Below are 21,089 nucleotides of genomic sequence, written 5' to 3'. Positions count from 1 at the left end.
TACAGTATTTTATCAGGGGACCTGATCTTAAAACAGTCTATATTTATGGGTTAATTCAATCCCACATATGACTTTGAAATGCTAAAATTAAATTACAGTGGCACGTTTGGAATGACACACATTCTTCATAACCAAAAATAGTATTAAAAAAAATTATACTATAATATTATAAATGACTGTCTGTCACTTTTGATCAGTTCAATGCATTTTTAGAATGTACATGGAGTATTATATATATTTATATATATATATATATATATATATATGAAGACTTCAGATGCAAAAGCCCAAAAGTGCCATCTGAAATTTTCTTCTAAAATGAGCATTTTTATCAAGCTCGTATATTTAAGATCAGTAATTTCACTTTAATGACAAATCATAATTAGTCTTATTGCCATTAAAGTGAAATAACTGAACATAAACATACAAGCTTGATAAAAAATTTACATTCTAGAAGAAAATTTCAGATGGCACTTTACCCACACACACACACACACACACACGTACGTATGATATACGGACTGTATACACATTAAATCGATCGAAAGAGACAGATCGACATTAATAATGTTACAAAAAAAATCTATATTTATTAGAAGACTGAAATATTTCATATTTCACAATATTACTTGTTTCAGCATTCATTTTTAACCACTTCTTTCAACAAAATTTTAAATGATGTATATTATCTCTAAATTATCTGTAACGTTACCCTATATAATTTGAATGATTTAAATCTAAATTTTCTATGCACATTTATTTTTTTGTCATTTATTCATTTATTTCTTCATTTCGATTGGCATTCCAAATATAGAAATATAGCGCAACAACAATAAAAAAGAAAACCTATTTCTCTTCCTTTTGGAGACTTGGAAGCTTCGCAATGACACTCCAATATAGAACAAGTTAGAGGAAAACGCTGTTAAACAGCAAGGCAAAGACAGAAAACCATTACTAGTGTAAGACAAAGCGGAGTTCAAGCGACATCAATCTCTGTATTGGAAAATAATGGTCACTTCCACCCCAAAGAGTCGAATTGCTCTCGGCTACCAGCTTTTTTCCTCTCTCTCAGCCCAGATTCCTCAGTTCCGGTGTATAGAGATCTGACCGATCACTCATCCCAACGTGTCACTATGTGTTTAGATGAAGAAAGATACTGATTTAGTGCACTATCCTGAAATGTGTACACGTGCACAAACACACTTGCACAGAGGTGTACCATTACATTCCAGTCGCAAGCCACTTGGAGCTCTCACTTAAACCATAAACACTGTTTTCACAGATATGTGAGGACACATATTATCTCTCTCAAAGCAGCATTTCAACTTGATTATTGTTTTTCAGCAGTACTCTTAACCCAGGCAATCATGGCTAGGTGTTTTGAATGCTGAAGTGGGTTGCGTTTAGTAGGCTAAAGCAAAACACTGAAAATCACAAAAGGCCCTCTGTGATATATAACTGAGCTTTCATAGTGACACGATATTACATAGCCAGCAGCATTGCACCAAATCAGCTGGGAGCCCACAAACTGGGAATTGAGCTGTCGTCCCACAAATGTTATTGAAGTGCCGTGCCAATGCACTAAAGTCAACATTGCCAGCAGGGCAGAGTTTAGTTGAGCTTATGATGTCTTACTGAGTGAGGTTTTACAGCTATAGTTTATACAGAAATATAACTTATAATGGCAAAATTTCCATGTTGAGAAAACCTTCAGGCTGTAATTTGTTTATTTAAAAAAAAATGTATCATGGTTTCTACAAAAAATAAGCGTAAAAATACGCAGCACAACTGTTGTTTTTAACATTGATAATAGTAAGAAATATTTCTTGAGCAAATCGGCAGATTTCTGAAGGACCATGTGAGTAATGATGCTGAAAATTCAGCTTTGCCATCACAGGAATAAATACAATTTTAAAATATATTCAAATTTAAATCATAATAATATTTCACATTGTTACTGTCTGTACTGTATTTTTATATAAAAAAAATAGTTTAGCCTTGGTGAAAATAAAAGACTTTCAAAAACGTGTAAAACATCTTACCGGCCCAAAACATTTGACCGTTATAGTGTTAGACTCAAGCTTATTTTTGATTGAGCTACATGATTGAAACATGTTATTTCAAAATGAAAACTTTGAGTTTTAAGTCATTATTAAGCAAATATTTTTGAGTGTATATGAATTAGAACATTAGAAACCGAAAGTAATTCTATAATTATATGTTAATTCAATCCCACATACATTCTGGTAATGACTTCAGGGAATTATAGTGGCACACTTGGAATGACACACATTCTACATAACCAAAAGTAGTAAATAATCAAATTTAATTAAGAATATTTCAGATTTTTTTTATACATAAAATATATAATGTTATAATGATTTTTTTTTAGAAAATTAAACCTTTTACTCTGCAAGGATGTATTAAATTGGTCAAAAGTGACAGACAGAAAGACATTTCTAATGTTAACAAAAAAATGTCTTTGAATAAATAGTATTCTTTTTAACTTTCTATTTATCAAAGAACCCTGAACAAAAGTATCATGCAGGTTTCCACAAAATATTAAGTATTGTTTTCAACATTTATAATAATAAGAAATATTTCTGGAGCACCAAATAATCATATTAGAATGATTTTGGAATAATCGTGTGATCATGTCATCCAGAGAATTCCTATCAAAACTTATAGGGAAAACAAAAAGGGAAATGTTGAAAGGTGTAACAAAGACAGCAAACTCATTTAAATCCATCACGATACAAATCTCAAAATCAACACGAGGGCTGAACCTATAACAATCACTATTAAATAAAGTAAAGTAAAAAAAAAAAAGCCAAGCACAAATATTTCCCTTCAGATCAGCAGCCACAAATTGTTGCTAGCTTTTATTTTGAGACTAGCAGAAACAGCAGCTGTCAAGTGTACAGTTTAAACATTTCAATTTGCTCAATGTGGCACTGATGTAAAAAAATGATCTTAATATTTGAAATAAATCTTTTCTATTGGTCAGATGCAGGTGCAAAATTTAAAATACATGCTAATTATACTACTAATATGTTATTAAATATCAAATTTAAATGAGAGGGAAAATCCCTAGATGACGCAAAAATCGTCATTTGGCGTCATCAGAGGCTTTTTTTGGCCAGAGGCTATAGACTACAGCCAGTAGGAGGAGCTAGTTCCGCATGTTTTCAACAAGGGGGTAATCCATCAGCCGGAAACTGAAGCTTCCCCGGGGGCCGCCATTATAGCAGACCATCACCTGCTGTTAGCATTCCATTGACTCCCATTCATTTTTGCGTCACTTTGACAGCGAATAACTTTACATTTGAGGCGTTCAAAGACTCCATTTGTCCATTATTTATTTCTAAAGAAACACAACAATTTATAAAAGGCTCCATTACCTTGTATCTTACGTTATGACCCCGTAGAAGCAGTTTTTGTAAAAATAGGCTAACGATTGCGTCATAACCACTAGACTCTCTGTCGCACAGTCGAGAAATTACCGTTCTTTAGAAATTACCGTTAGGGAGAAGCTCATAGAGAGTGATAAAGTTGCTCCTGCTGCTAGCTCATGGACAGCTAATACTTGCGCTCTCCGTCTGTGCGAGATTCGGAAGGGAATGATTCAGATTTCTCTCGGCACAGCTACTAGAAGACTTACAGCTGTCAGACAGATTGCTCACGTCACATCTATGTCGTCAAGCTCAGTTTGAGCCTGCGCAGTTCGCCAGGCGATCAGGAAGTGAGTGCTTCTAATTGACTTCACTTTTCTCCGTTGAAACCTATGGGGTCGCTGTGTCCATCTTATATTGGTTTTCCACCCGCCCTTAGGGTTTTTCGCAAAACGGATTTAAATCCGATCAGTGTTTAAATTATTTTCACGTTAAAACAGCGTGAATCATTTCTTCCGATACTGCCCTCTGTAACCGGTAGGCGTGGCTTGGGAGTGGCCTCGCAGGGCAGCGAGACAAGTGCATTCTGGGACTTGTTGTCTTTCATCCACATGAGCCAAAACATTTTCTGTCTTGTCTCAGTCTAGAAGGCACCAACTTCTAAAATAACTTCACATTTCTATACTACATAAATTACCCAATTTAAATACACATTCATCTTTCCAGCGGTGAAATATCCCTTTAATATTACTATGACACTTTTTGCCCAGCTCATACATTAACATCTCTCACGCTCACGCACATAACAGATAAAGTTAGTATACTGATGATCTTTCTGAAGTTCTGCATTGAGACCTTATTATCACAGTCCCCTGGTGGGCCAACTTAAATCTTAAAGGAAGGAGACCATCTGGAGCGCAGAGCGTAGAACCAGCCAAGGAGTCTGTCAAATACATACTAATGCTTAAATTCAGATTCAGTCGGTCTGTCTCCGTCTATCTATCTGCTCATTCAGTCAGCCAGCCAATCAGCAAGATCGATCATCGATTAATAATAAACAAAATAAACCTTTAAATAGGCAAGTTGCTTTATGACTTGACTCAATACTTAGCACTGCAGAAAAATTAGTAATCCACAAATGCCCTGTGTATGAGGGCTTCGTTGTATGGTCTGTTATAACACACTGCTTCACTCATTATTTATATGGCAGGGAAATATATTTTCATCGGTATGAATGCCCTCATTTCTGCTCAGAAACCCACAACTAAAGTTCTAGCATGCAGTTTTTTAGGCCACTGTCTTGTGTTGAATGTGTGAGTGATCTATGAGGACACATTGCCACATTTGGCAGTAAGGGTCTGTCTGTCTGACAGGGTAACATGTTGTGTTTCTCGAATGGCTCCTCTTAAAAATACCCTGGACGTGTTTTGCCCTTCAGGACTCGGAGGTAAGGGTTGTTATCAAATAAGCACCTTTGTGTGAACAGATTATTTATGGTAGCAAGGCTGATGGTAGAAGGTGGCAGCAGCTGGTGTCTGAGAACATTTATGAAATGCATACTGGACATTTAATTTTGTGCAGAATCATTATGTCCATTCAAATGGTTTAAGCCAACTTCCAAAAAATTATTTCTATTTTACAAAATTAAGTTGTGTGATTTATTGTAGATAAAGGGGTTTCAGTTAAAATGTTGTGGCAGAAATCACAAGAGTATGGCTGTCAAAATTAACGCATTAATTTTGCGAAATATTTATATATATTTTTAAACAGTAAAAAAAAAGTTACAGTTAGCGCAGCATCCGTTTTATTTTCTGCTGTCTGTGACACTGAAACACGCCAGTGCCGCATTGAGTTCTTTTTCACGCTTGGACGGACACAAACTGACGAGTATCCTTAAGCACAGTTAAAAAGTTAAATGCACATAAATAAGATGGGTGTCCAAACCATGTCTTGTGCGTCAGATCTTAAAGTGACAGCAGCCTAATAAACCTGTCATTAATGTTAAAAAAGAAGAACAAAAGACAAAGAGAAAATCACTCACTGCTCTTGACTGAATAACTTTTGTGGCGTATATATTAAATGTATAATGTATGCAGTGAAGACTGCAGTGATTATTCAATTTCTGTTGGCTATATTTAGCCTACCTGTTAGACGTGGATCAAAAACAACAAAAGTAATAACTTTTTTGTGCAGTGATACTGGCCTTGATTCATAGTGCTTAATAAAAAGATTCCATTAAACAAATATTTAAAATATACAATCTTTGTTGTTTCTACTCATGAAAGTATTAGCCTACAATATATATATATATATATAAAATGTAATGTTACTTTAATGTAATTACAGAATAATGTGCGATTAGTTTTATTTTCTTAAAATCGATTGACAGCACTACTATGTGTGTGTGTGCAGCAGACAGAAGTGGATAAAACATAAAGATTATGTAGTATTTTCTGTATTACGAGGACATAGGCCACCTAATATATTTATTTATTTATACAGGTAAGTTGACTGAGAACGAGTTGCAATGACCTGTGTAGGTCACACAGACAAAAAGAAATACAGCCAGAAGTCGATATACAGTAAAACAAACTAAAAATAAAAATAAAAAAATCACTTTAAAAAGTATTTAAAATATAGGCTACTGTCTTTATGTTGTTTCTACATTAATTATCATCCTATAGCCTACTGTATCAGGATGACATAGGCTACCCACAAAATATAGGCCTATGTGCTGTTTTAGGGTTAAACACACGTGAACCACACGTGCACCATGCATTAAAATACAAAACAATCTATATTAAAAGAATATATAATATTAAAATATGTGTGTGTAGCAGGCTACGTGTTCGTGACTCCCGTGTCATTTCCTGTCATTTTCTCTGTCTAGACATCATTCCCTTCAGTTCTCAAAATATAGGTTATTTGATTTGTGATTTGAACAAGAAAGCTCAATTTTCTTTTTCGAGAGAGCTACTTTAACGCTTGTGCTGAATGACAGAGGCTGCAATCAATGAATGTCGCTCATGCTTTGTATTACTGCATACAATAGCCTCTGATTTGTGCGCTGTTTTTTTTTGCGCTGTACTGTATGGCCCCAGTCCAGTGAGGACGCGTCCGCTACTGCTATGACAACAGCGCGCGCTTTTTCCAATTTGCGCGTGCGATTCACAGCCCCCTTCCGCGGTTATCCAGTAGGCTATGCTCGGAAAGAAAACCGAGCAACGGTCCCACTAGAGGAAGACTTTTTTTTTTTTTTTAGAAGACTGTGTATACTCATACTGTACTGCATTGAGGAACCACAAACACCCTCCATATCTATTCAGGCACAGCTGGAGTGACATTTTGGCACGTTCATTCGCTCTCAGCTCTGCAGCTTTCACTTCTTAAAGTTTGAGACAGCGTGTCAGCTGAGGGGAAAAAGATGGATTTTCAGTGCGGATATTAAAAGCAATAGGATTTAAGAAACCAGAACGATTGAGGTCATCACTAAAGTGTACATTTCATTCATACGCTTATTTTATTTTACCCCCTTTCCATGGCGACGGCACGGCGCGGTCATCGATAAGCGCTCTGTACTAAGTACGCAAGGGATTTTGTTGTCTACCTGGGGAGGAAATCTGGATTAACAGATAAACTGTTATGGCTAACTAACTAACGCGTTTCTCTTTTGGACTACTAACGGATTTACACTCCGAAAACTCCGCAGATGAAGATGGTTGTGGCGTCCTGGAGGAGGTGTGTGGTGATGAGTCTCAGACTGCTGTTCCTTCTCCCCGCAGGTCTGCCTGTCCGCAGTCAAGGAGAATCCCAATCCGATAACAAACAGATGGACAATATCACCATCAGACAAGGAGAGACGCTCTTCCTCAGGTAGGCGTGATGGTTATGCATTTATCATGCTGTCATGTTCCTGTGTCCTGAGTGGAAAGACCAGCAGCACTGTCAAGTGTTTTGCATGTCCGTTCATTTTGATCGATTTATATTTAAAGAAAGAACTCATGTGGCTAATAGGTAGCTTCAAAATGAGTTATTATTGTGCTTGATGTTCTAAGCTTTGCTGCTCACACTCTAGACTATTTCTTCCCACTACTTAAATATTTGATTAAATCCAATACCTGTAGTTCATTGCTTTCAGTCACTTTGCATTTAATTACAGATGAAGAAAATGAAGTTAAAACTCGGAAATCTCATAAAATTACAAATTATATGTGTGGCAAATTAATTGCATGGAAAAAGTTTAATTCCAGAATAATGTGAACATTTTAACAGTTCACAGACAGTGCAATATCAGAAAATAGAATAGCTATCTTCTGCATGAAGCAGCCTAAGTATGCACCAAAGTTTTGACATGTCAGTGGTATATGAACATTAAATATTGGCTATTTTATACTGTATTCAAATGTGGTGCATTGCCTTCTTTGAGGCCCAGTTCCCAAGTAGCACTTTGCACTTTATGTTAGTCTATTAAAACTTCTAAAGGCATTGTTTATATATGTATAATTATTTTAAGCTGTTTGTGTGTATCCAACTAATTGTGCTGTGTGTGTACTTAGCCATAGCTTGTGGATAAAACTGTACCCAAAATGAGGTAAATGTGACAAAACCTCCCTTTGGGTATGTCCTTAATTGGGAAAATATAGCTAAGAAAGTGTGTGTGTCAGGTTTTGCCTATATTGGGGGAACAAATGTTCCCACTGGGATAGTAAAACATGAATTCAGCTACATTGTGGGGACTAGCTAACACTTTCAGTGAGGAAAACAACTTAATAAATGTAGCAAACATTGTCTTAATGAAAATGTAAAAATTCAGAACGTTATCTGTGAGGGTTTGTTTTAGAGTTGGATAGGGAGATGGATAGGGGAGACCGAGGAGTGTTCGGTCAGTTGTAACACTGTCAGTTTAACAAGTCAGAAAAGAGATATGGTGAAGTCATCAGTATCATACACTCCCATCACCTTTTTGTGCTCACGGGAGAAACGCATGTGACTGTGCCCAAAGTTATAGATTTTATGACCAAAAAAACTGATTTTCAGAAAGGTAAGTAGAATTTTTTTTTTTATCAAGATACATTTTTTTGCCTACCAATCGTTGTATTATAGAATTACTTGACTTACATAACCTAAATGAGCTGTTTCTCTAGTTTAATTTGATGCTTTGTAATTGCTTACTCGTATTATGGTGGGGTGGGGATAGTTATACGAGTTCAATAAAAATGTTACAACCAACCCCTTATAATTATTCCAGTGAGTCCAGTTATAAATCACATCCTCCGTTATGGCACAGTCACATGAGTTTTTTGCCAAAGGAAATTGAATATTAGCCATTTTATACTGTTTTCAAATGTAGTGCATTACCTTTTTTGAGGCCCTGTAGTTCCCAAGTACTTTGCACTTTGTTAGTCTATTAAAACTTCTAAAGGCATTGTTAATTAGGCTATATAAATAATTATTTTAAGCAGTTTGTGTGCAACCTAACCAACTAATTATGTGTGTGTACATACTTAGCTATAGTTTGTGGATAAAATTGTCTCTCAAAGTGGTGTAAATGTGACAAGCTCTGTTTGGGTATGTCCTTAATTGGAAAAATATATATATACATAGCTTAGAAAATGTGTGTGTGGTTTGTGTGTTTGTTGCACATTTAGAGATTTATTTGGTAAATATGTTTTCATTGTAGTTTATGCACGTCATCTTATCAGATAAAAACATTACATACACGCATACAATTTTTTTTGTGCACAATTTTAGAATTTATATTGTTACGATCTTTAAAAGGTCTTTAGGATCCTTAAGATGTTTTAAACATCTTTGGCGTTTTTGGTGTCACTAAAATTCACATAAAATAAGTTGATAGCAACATAGTTAGTGACTGAAACTGAATGTGACCGGAATATAGTCAATACATGAACACTCAAACACACACAGCAGTTGTTTTTGTGCTAAATTTAAAGTCCTAAAGGGAAATACAATGTCACTTTATCACTTTATTCAAAAGTGATTACTCTTTGTTCTTCAATAAAGTTATTGCTAGTGTTACAACTCACCCAAGTAGTGGGGTACTGTAGGTTCAAACAACAGAACTCTTTGCATTAGACATTAACTCACATTATATGTGATTGTGTAGTACGTTCCAGTGAGTTTTATTTGTATTAGACACATACCATGTATCAAAGTTTGAGAGATCTAGCACAAACAACCACAGAGTTAATGATGCTCAAACTAAAAGTGTTACTACCATCCCTGGTCTCCCCCTATTATCATTAGTTCAGAATAAAAACAATATAAGTCAATGGAAAGTCCCCACAATGACAGAAAAACAAATGTGTATGTGTTTGGGTGCTTGTGTCGCAAAGTTACACACAAAAATAGCCAGGCTAGATATTTTGGTCACAATTGTTTGGGATCTTCATGTCTTAATGTAGGGACATGTACTAGTAACCTTTAAGATATTCTCATGACTAACAGGATTACACACTTTAATAAAGCTTAACCTCTGTACAGGGATAAAAAAAAACTTAGTAGTGGTGATCACTGATTGGATTGACAATATTTATATACAAAGCTTTTTATAAACAGTATTAAACATTTACAGCTATGTAGTAACCAGTGTATGATAAAATTAGAGAAATGCATTTCAAGCATGGAAAAACAATAACAATCTCGGTTGCACGCATTGAAGACATGCGTTTCCAAACTTTATTTTTTGACAGATTCAAGCATGGCTTCTCGGACAAGAAAAATTGTAGGGTGTGACTTGATTTTATCTATTGGGAATAGTACTTATACAGGCCTAAAACACTGTAAATATGCGACTACTAGGCTATATAGCCAAGATGACAACAACAAACAAACCGGTTCACTCGTATACAGTACATCACAAGAAAACACTATCAAAACTTCCTTTTCATGGCAACTTAAAATTAAATGGATTTGCAGGCCATACTTTTAGGGGAAAACTATTAAAATACTATTTTGAGACTGCTGCCAGAAAGAAAGTAGAAAAAAAAAAGATAAAAAAAAGCCACTGTAATATGTTTGGTAGGCCTACTGCCCAAAGCTGCGGTTGTGATTGGTCAAGATATAGACTGCATGAATGAATGATATTTATTTGACAACAAAGCATTAAAACCTCTGACATTACACTAATTTTTTATGAATTAAACGTTTTCTGAATGTTACTGTGTTGCTTTGTTCATTTTAGCAGTTCATTGTTTAGTGAGTTGAAAACTATTCAAAATAATATTTGATAAAAAAAAAAAAATCTTGGAATTTACACTTACAGCTTGTTGTATTTGTGTTTAATCAAGTTTATCCACATAGGCTTATCTCAAATTTTGCTAAAGTAAAGTTATAAACATTATACGAAGGGTGCAGCAGTTCACTGGTACATTGCCAGTCATTGTGACAACTACACAGTTTACAGTTATCGGTGTCACCATACCTTGCCGCCCAAGGTAATGTTTTCAGTCATATTTCCCCCTTAGGTGAACATTAGCAGAAAACTAACTCTGGCAGTTCCAAATTAATCTTTGGACAAAACAAAACAAGGTTATTACATTAAAAAAAGATTCATTGCGTAAGTCCACAATTGCGTGGGCTAAATTAAAGCCCTCTTACGGAAATATGTGACAAATATTGAGGGAGTTTGAGGGCAGTGAGTGGGTGTTGAAGTGCTGCACTGTCTGGAGAGGATTATGGAATATGGCTATTTATTTGCTGGAAGACGAAGAGGAGAATGGTTATGGTTTAAAAGGTGAAATTGATGAGCTACAGAAGTACAAAACGAAAAAGCACAAGTAAAAATGAAAATAAACAGACGCTCATTACCAATGTGCAAACAAGAAAAAGTGACCACAAGAATAAACTACTGTTCAGAGATGAAAGGTCAATACGGTTTTAAGATGGTTTAAGCAATTAAAAGAAGACAAGATAGCACAACAGAAGCATTCAGTTCACTAGCGGTGTGAGTCTTGCAATGCTAGCTTTAGATTTGCAGTAAGTAAAGCCAGTTTTCCCTTGAGATTTGTGATTGCCATGTTTGAAAATCTGTTAGGAAAGGGACTAGGAAGACAATATCTTTCCTGACAAATGCCTGTTTTGTTTGTTGCAAATATATAAATGAACTGTATCATATAAAAACAACTACCTACCTAGGGTATAAACCAACAATCAAAACACAAGCCTAACATGTCGAACTTAATGAATTTCCACACGCTGCTTTCAAGCTCTATCTCTGTGGTTGAAGTTGCTATTCATTTTCTCACGTTGCTATTTTAAAACTAAGTACTGTAGATATGTTGAGCCAACATCAAGAACCCAGATTGATAAGTAAGATGAGTGGTTTATATTAAACAAATAGACTTAACCCTTTGACACATACAATCACACATATGATTAGAATTCATTATGTCACATGATCAACTGCTACATTCCCTATATGGGTGAATATTTTGAATAAGAAGGAAAAATGACCATACAACACTCACTATTGTGGCTAGCTGTAATGTGTCATTTGACAAGCTTGACACGTCTCCATGGAAATAATGTGATGCATTAAAAATAATGGTCGCCTTAAAAAAACTCATGCCAGGGGCTCAGGTAGAATAATTTAAACTTATGAGTGAAAGGGTTAATTAATCCTGGCCCGTGGTGTTTTAATATAATCACCAGTGTCTGTCGTTTTAGAGTGTATTGGACGGAGGCAGCACTCACTGCTTCACTTGTGGTGGCTGAAAGGCTTGTGATTTATTGGCGTGCTGCTTGTATAGCTTGTTAATACCACCGAGAGCTGGTGCGCTGGCCTTGTGCTACTTGTTGAAGCTCGGAGCAGCCAATTTCCTCTCTCCCAGCATTTTCACTCTCAATTCGTTACAAAAAAACATCTCTGAGATTTACCTCAGCATTTTATTGGGTGCTTAAACAGCATGAAAACATTCGCACCACCATCTCATGGCGGTTCTCGGAGAACACGGCTCTCATGTTTACAGGAGGAGTGGTCCTGACTGAGTCTTTTGTGATAAAATCTTCCAGTCTGTCGGTCTGTTGTTGACACCTGATATATCTGCTGTCGTTATCTCCAGCCTCCCAAATGCTGGTGGATAGAAGCAAATCCCTGCAATTTCCGAAGAGTCCACCAGGTTTAACCTGCATATCAATCCAATATTCCCTCGCTCTGTGTGGAAGTGTGTGTATTTGGACTGCATTATTTGGTCAAACAATCATATTCTGAATCTAATTCATGCTATTTAAAATGGGATATGATAAACATTTATAACCCCATTTTGCTGTCGTTTGGGGGTATTTATACTTGATCTCTTACTGTTTTTACTGATTGGATAATGATCCAACCTTGAAAATACTTATGCCCTTTAAATGCATTTTTGAAGTGCAGTATAACTCTGTTATCAGTGTTCGACTTACTGATCAAAGATTTAATTTATTACTCATTTCTCCTTTCAAAAGTTATATTATTACATTTCTTATCACTCCCTAGCAACAGTAGTTTGTTACACTACTAGTTATATTACTTTTCCATTACGTCTACAAAATTGGCAGATGCGTATTTTCTCAAAATCCTGACTTTGCATGTGCAACCCTTTGTGAATGAATCATCATTTCACTGTTATGACTCAGATGAAGATCGTTTGCTGCGCGTCACTCATATTATGTGTTCATAACCCGCCCTGTCTTTTCCGTTGACGAAGTTTCACTACACTTTTGTGTTCTGTTCCAAACTAACCAGGTAAAATGAAACGCAGATGAAACATGAAGCTAATAAACATACAATTAAGATAGCATATGATTTGAATGTTATATCCATGTGATTTGGGCTATTTTTTTAATAATAAAGGATGTTTGCATGAGAAATTCTAAACAGGTGTAGTGAATAGCTTTTTTAAAATGCTACAAATAACATATTTATGGCTCATCATATGACCAGATTCCACATTACATTTCAATCGGAAGTTATTACAAATACTCGATGGTGGTTTACAATGAGTTTTGTGTAAAAGTGTGGTGGTAATTGTAGCTACCACCTATTGCCCAAATACAATTATATTTCATTATATGTTGTCAAATAATCCGCGTAAGGTTGTAAGAATATGTTTTGTTTCATTTTCTAGAAATATATTTGATAATAGATGGATGCATATTGGGATCAAAGGGATGTGGGTGGGCAAGCCATGTAATGCCAGAGTCAAGTAATGCCACAACTTACATTTGACAATGGTGTTCTTATCTTTTCTCCCAACAAAATTAAAGTAATGGCAATATTTACAGCCGCTGAATGTATAGCTTTTCAACAGTTTTTCAATTGGGTAGCAATCCAATGATCAAAATGCATGAAGCCTTACATAGAACTAGACAGTATAAAATGCATTTGAAGCAGCAGCTCTCATTGTTCTAGGTAAGATATTCTTTTTTTTATTTGACACAAGATTGCCAGTTACTTTTTCCAAATAGAAAGCCACAACAGGATGAACCATTGCGTGTCTCCGAGCAACACTCAGCAGCTTTGTTCATGAATTAATCAGTGTTCTTGAATGAAATGGTTCAGTGAATTATTCAGTGACTCTTCATAAAGACAGTTACTGGTTTTGTTCCTGAATGAAACAGCTTGTTTGAATGAAATGCTTGAATGAATGACTCGATGACTCAGTCATTTGTCACCACAGCATAAATTTAACTTTTGCTTAAAAATATCACCACTGCAAAGCAACTTGATATTTGTTATTCTTTCAGTTCACTTTTCACTAAACACTTTTATTGCATCACTTTTCCCATCCAGAGGTAATGTTGAACTAGTAATATATACTACAATGACTTCTTCACAATGTTATTAGCAACTTTGTAGATCCTGAATAAAAGCTGTAATACAGTTTTGTATCGACATAAATGTAACGCATCATCCATCATAAAAAAATCTGTTGGACTTTGTTCATCAGCATAACTTCAGTTCCTGCCACTACTTTCCCCCACAAATCTCAGCTGTGATATCTAGCTATCACATATCCTGATTCTTGCAGTAAGCTCAAAGTTCTCTTGTATTAACTGAACCGTATTGAACGATCAGATATATTGCGAATATCTGCAGCAGAGACGGAGAAGAGAATTAACTGGAGAGGTTTGAATGGACTGTGGCTTTGGAAAAAAAATAAGCTTCTTGCTGATAAGATTGAGAGGGCGCTAATTTGATTTCACAGCGAGCTGCTCAACATTATCTGTCTAATTCCACTTTCCTTTACCTTACATCAACATTCTCTTGTCTCTCATTAAAGCCTAATCATTTGAGCCACCATCACAGGGCCAGACAGGAGCACCGGGTGCTGTCATAATGAATGACCATCCAGACGATTCAGAGACCCGGGATTAATCAGTGTTTTGATATTTCAGAATTAATTTGCAATGCCAAAATGGCCCTCGCTCTACTGTAGTTTGATTTATTTTTTTTGGCTGAAAGGAGCTTGCATCCAGCCCCGGTAAGGGGATGAAAGACTAGACGCATCTGTTAGTGAGTGCATTAGCGACAGCTGTTTGTCACTTATTCTGGTTTGAGCCGCCATCAGGCCATAATGACATTGTGGCAGCTCTTTGGCCTGGCTACACACCAAATGGTCCAACACCTTGCTGTCTCTCAGACCCATTTCCTTTCACCAGACTCGTTAACCTTAGAGAGGACAGAGAGCGAGAGAAGGAGAAACAAAAACAAGGCGAATGGCACTGCGGATGTAATCACACTTGGCCTCGGTTTTTCCTATTTTTATTTGGAAAAATTCTCACCTCAAACCTCACATCATCTTTTGTTTTGGCTTTTTTCTCCATAAATGTGGCCCAGATGATTCATTTCCTGACCACAAAAGTAGCATTGTGATTTTTGAAAAATTGCATGTTTTCGACATCCATTACTTCTCAGAGATGGGCCGCCTGTGCAGTCAAAATGTGCCAAATTACGCAACCTGAAAATTACGAACTCTGACAGAGAAACGAGACGAGGTCCATTCGCATTTGCTCGAGATTGAGCTCGCCCTACTTTTTTGTAAAGCTTTTTGTTTTGTTTTGTTTTGTTTTTCAGCAAATAGTCTAGTCTATGTTGAAAAGCATGCATCAGTTCTCAGCCCAGAAAACACTAGATGTGAACAGAAATGCTACAATTTGTGCCTTTGAGTATAAACCTTTTTTTTATCTGCTTAAATCCCTAAGCCATAAGTTCATAGTTGTTTATCTAATTTGATGGTACTAGAATTGCTAAATGCAGCTACTTAAGGTAAAATAAGGTTCTGACCTTATTGACACCACAAGTGTGAGGACATTCAGCAAGTGATCACTTCTGCAATTTGCTCTCTCATTTGCTGTTAATAACTTGACCTTATATTGACTGTTGGCCATGATGCTTGGTCACTGACAAACCTCTATTGACCAACCGCTACTTAGAAGTATAAAGAATGTATGCTGTTGTATTCCCCAGAAGTCATGGGCCCTCCAGTGGGTGCTAGAGGGTCTCTGGAAAAGTTCAGAAAAAAATATGGTATAAAATAAAAAGTTAACATTTCATTATTTTGACATTCAGTGAGATTGTTTTATTTTTTTTTTGCACTAGTATTATGTTTCTCCTTAGGTTTATATGTCTAAAACTATTTTAATAGTGGGTATAATAAAAAAAAGATATGCTGTCAACTTAATTTTACATGTAAAAAATAAAATACCAAGTTAAAATGTACTGAATTTGACATTAAAATAATATTTACATTTTGTATCACTAGTTTTATGATTCTCTTTACACATACTGTACATTTTCTCTTATGGTGGGCAGAAAAATAAATGCGGTCACATTAAGCTTATATTTTCCATTTTGCATTCAGTGCAATGACAATATTATAGCCACTTGTTGTAATGTACACTATGCAACTTTTGACCCTCTACTAGTGGTTAAAAATAAAACTGCATGCACTTTGCGGAAGAACATTGTTTTGGTTGTGCTTTTGCTCGTTGTGACACATAGAAATACACATAAATCCAAAAATTGCAATATTTTATGCTGGTGTTTTGACTAATTGGAAACACTGATATTAATTAATAACGTTACAAAAGTTGTTATCATGACTATTTCCAGTCTGATACGGTCAAATGTTGCATTTTTTTAATAACTGGTGTTCGGGCCAAAGAAAGAGAGATTATCCTAGTTCTCATAAAACATTCACTAGGCTTAAGAGATATAAGCAGTTTAGATGGAATGGATCTCAAGCTCAGTAGCTGAAGCCATTACTGTAGCACCCATTCATAGACACTGTACTTCCTTCAAAATAAATTCCAGCACATCGCTACACCAACCATAATGAAATGAGCATTCACAATAAACAATGAATTCTGTTAGAGAGCTGATTAAAACGTCAATAACAAAAAATAGCTAGGGAATCACCAAAATGTGAAAATTATTCTGCATTCATTTAGTGTAAGTGGTTGATATTATACAGTTAAGCAACATCACGACCAAGAGTGCTGAATACCATCATGATTGAAAATGTGACACTGATTTCATATGACGGTTCAATAAACAAGTAATTAATATTAAGTCACTTACATCTTAGACGCAATATTGAGTGATTTTGTCCTATTTCAGCAGCGAAAATAGATCCAAACAAAGATCACAGCAGAACCATAACGCATCTGAATGATTCAGCGTTTTGAACTAATCATTTGAGTCAAAGATTCAATGACCCATTCTTAAACAACTGCCTCATTCCTGAAAAAATCAGCCATTTGAACGAATCGTTTGAATAAATGACTCAATGACTCACTCATTAAGACGTTCACCTGCCGCAAACTACTGGTGGTTTACTGTAGTTTTATGTTTAAAAGTATCATACTTTCCAACATTTCGTATTTGTGTACTCATAAAATATTTAATGCAGTTGTAATTTTTCAGTGTAAATTATTTAATTTGATTGGTGATAACAGCCCTATAGTATCTTATTATTCTAATTTAATTTATTAAATGAATGAGACAAGACATGATCAAATTTAAGAATTTAAAATGAAATATGAAGCATATTTAAAAAGATTAGGGAAAATGCCCTTTATAAAGGTTAAAATATCATAAATATGCAGATTTAAATATGTCAAAGCTGACTGAACACTGATGAGAATATTACTTCAGAATAAATTATATTTACAACACAAAAAAAATCCTATTTTTTTCTGGACAAGGAAATTGTTTACTTGGACATGTGAATGACCGATTCTCACATAGTTTAAATGGGTTTGTACACATTCAAAATATATATGCATATTATTTTAGTAAGGAGCTCATCATATTTGGGGGTCCTTTGGGGGGAAAACCCCTGACATATAAGCAATTCAAGTCTTTCAAGTAATAAAAATAATTTTTGCTCAATATTGAATTCTGGACGTTTATTTCATGCTCTTATTTTATTTAACAGAGAGAATAAAACACATGCCAGCTCCTTTGAGGAGCACTTCAAAACATGAACTTTACTGTAATAATTCAAATCCTTGACCAACATCAGACAGAATTAACCAGCACAGGTTGCCAGCACTTCATTCTTAAAATGCATTTCAGCAACAAAACACACTCCTAAGACTTGATATTTTGCCCACGCACAGCTATTAGAAATTCCTGAATGCTGTTTGCAGTTTATTTTATCACCTGGGCCCAGTACTAAGCAGTTGATACCTGCATCCTCAGAGCTCTTGCTAGTGGGAGAAAGATGTTGCACTCAGCTTTTCAGCATGTCACTTTTTTCCTGGCGGTTTGCGTCAGCGTGGCGAGTGGTTCAGGGCTGGCTAGCGCAGGTGTGTGTGTTGCTGAGTGCCTGTGGTGTGGCGCTGCTCTGAACGTCTGGACCGCAGCCAAAGACTTTAGAGGTGGGAGACCAGTTTCACTGAATTAGCTGCTTAAAGGCCTAAACTCCGCCTCCGCTTAGCAAGGTTAACAAAATCAAGAGTGTGTGCATAAACACACGCAAAACACATCTAAACACATGCGGTATGATCACATAAACATGCAAATGAAGGAAGGGAAACGTATGGTCCCCAGTAACAAGAACTTAAGGGATTTCTCTCACCGAGCATTTGATCGCATGCAACATTGTATATAAAAACGGAGGAGGAGGAGGAGAGTAAATTGCCTCTTTGATTTTTTTACAGCTCAGGACAGAGTTCATTTGCCATTAAAGAGAAAGCATTTCTTTTTTCTGATTGAACGGCCAATCATTCACTCCCTTCCCTTGTACTCGTCTATTACATGCAATAATCAATGTTATGTATAGATATAGACCATCATCATTTGCTTCCCTTCATTTGCTTGAATAAAAAGACTCCTGAGGCCCGAGTATTTTTAGTCCTTTGACGGGACTGGGTCTGTTGCGCAAAGTGAAGCAATTTGCAAGAAGAATTTCCGCCTCTTGTTTATTTCTCTCGGGAGGGCCTGTCATTAAAGCGGCAAGATGTTCACAATCTGTCTTATAAGAGATGAAGAGGGTATTTAATGCATATTATATCACCCTGACTTGCATTTTGCTTTGCACCAAAATTTTCTTTTTTTTATTAGGTCATGCAAAAGCCCTATATTCTGTAAATGACTGAGAATGTACCTACTCTGGGGATTCTCAGTCTTGTCTAGAGATGAGTATCAATAATGGCCCAATCATTTTGACTTTCTTTGAATTCTGTAACTAAAGCTAAATGTCTTGCTCTGCTGCCTGGTGCTCATTCATTATGGATTTTTAACCAAGCGGCATCCTTCCGGTCTCTCTTGAAACCAACACAGTGACTTAAACTGCAATTCACTTTTTGAAACGTATTGTCAGCTATCTAGTTATGATACAGATGTGATGTCTGCAGCTGCTCATGTACCCCAATGGTTTTAAATAGTCAAATAATATACATTTTGTATTGAAAACAAAGTAGGGAGGAGGAGCCATGGCCGACTAGTCGACACACTGAGATTTAGTGCAAGTTCGAATCCTCCTCGTAATGTTATCTGTTCCTGCTCCCCCTCTCTCTCCTTATCATTTCATACCTTCTCCCTATACTCTCTCAATATGGAGTGGCTCACGGCCAAAAATAAAGAAGAAAAAAGCCACGAAAATAGATCTGTTAAGGAGTACCTGACTTTGTAGTTTCTTGGCGTGAGCTTCTGAGCTGCTATAATTAATTCGGAGTCGCTGCACATGTAGATTGATAGACTATCGATTTTTGTGTTGATGGCGAGATTGTACATCAGCGCTGAGAAGGACTGATCTTCTGTGTCCCGTCAGTCAGTCTCTTTACCCCTCACGGTAGCTGCAATTCTGCTCTGTTCACCCATCCAGCGCTTTAAATGAGAGTTATGACAGGTTGCTGTGACCTTCTTTAACTTTCAAGCCACTGCTGTTTTTTGACAAGAGAGACGGGTGAGAGGGGAAAAAAGGGGTTTTCTTTTTGCTGCTGCAGATCCAAAAATCATAAAAAGCCTGCTGAATCAAGAAAGTTCCAAAGACTTTTAAGAAGCACTATTTTTTTTGACGCCACGCATGACTTTCTTACACAGATGCACCTTAGAGTAGAACTCCACGCTGTATTTAAACAGAACCCCATAGCTTTTCTCAACAAATTGGAGCTACACACTTTCAAGTCCCCTGGAAACAGAAGAGTGGGAGTTCACACGACTTGGAATCAATCTTGAATTTCCACATCATAGAAACCCTCAGGGTTCGCAAGACAAAACTCCGTCTACCCCGCAATGCTGAGGTGAAGCTCTCCGTGCTCTTTTAATCAGAAAGGACTCCAGGAGAGAGACCTCACATGCCTCCCCCCTGCATTTTCATCATGCACTAATAATGCGGTAATCAAAAAAAAAACCATGCAGCCATTCGTTCCTGAATGCGTCTCTTAGTAACATAACCTAACATTAACATTATAATGATCCTAGCCAATCAGAGTGTTTATGCATACAGAGCTGCATGTCACCTGCTGTTGATTTCGCTTTGAATGTTTTGTAATTACATTTTTCAATATAACAAGGCTGTTTTTGGATTGTACAAAGATTGGTGCATATTTATAGTGTGTATGCAGTGGAAATCGAGTGTGTACTAAAGCAATGCAAAATATAATTATCTTATAGTGTGCACTAAAATACTAGTACAGTATGTACAACAATCAAATATACACTATAAAGTGTATGCTGGGAAGTGCATACTAACTGGGCTGGCAAGTGAATGTGTGTATTTGTGGTGTAGGTAACAATGCACAACAAATTGAATGTGTAGCGAACTAGACAAATTACAGCTAATTTACAATAGGCTAATTGCACACACACAAAAAAAGGTGTATTTAGAATGCACTACCATTCAAAGTTTGGGGTCTGTGCAATTTATAATGTTTATAATGTTACATATAATTTCTATTTTAAATAAATTCTTTTCATTTGAACTTTCTATCCATAAAAAAAATAAAAATTATAAAAATATATAAATATATATATATGTCATGGGTTCCACAAAATATTAAACCGCACAGTTGCAAGAATGTATTGATGTAAACAAAGAATGTATTGAGCACCAAATCTGCATATTAGAATGATTTCTGAAGGATCATGTGACACTAAAGACTGGAGTAATGATGCTGAAATTTCCCATTACAGGAATAAATTAAATTTTAAAATCTATTGAAATAGAAAACAGCAATTTAAAAGCT

General features: G+C 36.0%; 1 protein-coding gene across 7 annotated transcripts in view; it reads left to right on the top strand.

The window, feature by feature from the left end:
- ntm (neurotrimin) overlaps nucleotides 1–21,089 on the top strand; it is a 274,033-nt gene that overhangs the window by 181,970 nt on the left and 70,974 nt on the right. For 6 of the 7 annotated variants that reach the window (XM_079598671.1, XM_079598670.1, XM_079598673.1 and 3 more), the window contains exon 2: nucleotides 7,175–7,265. In XM_079598671.1, coding sequence (XP_079454797.1) covers nucleotides 7,175–7,265 — 91 coding nt within the window. Of the gene's footprint in view, nucleotides 1–6,650; nucleotides 7,266–21,089 lie in introns of those variants that run through there. The other variant, XM_079598669.1, reaches the window with a different exon arrangement.

Source organism: Phoxinus phoxinus (genome assembly GCF_949152265.1).
Source record: "Phoxinus phoxinus genome assembly, chromosome: 23".
Classification (NCBI taxonomy): domain Eukaryota; kingdom Metazoa; phylum Chordata; class Actinopteri; order Cypriniformes; family Leuciscidae; genus Phoxinus; species Phoxinus phoxinus.
Note: the sequence above shows the minus strand (reverse complement) of the source record. Positions and strands in the feature narration are given on the sequence as shown.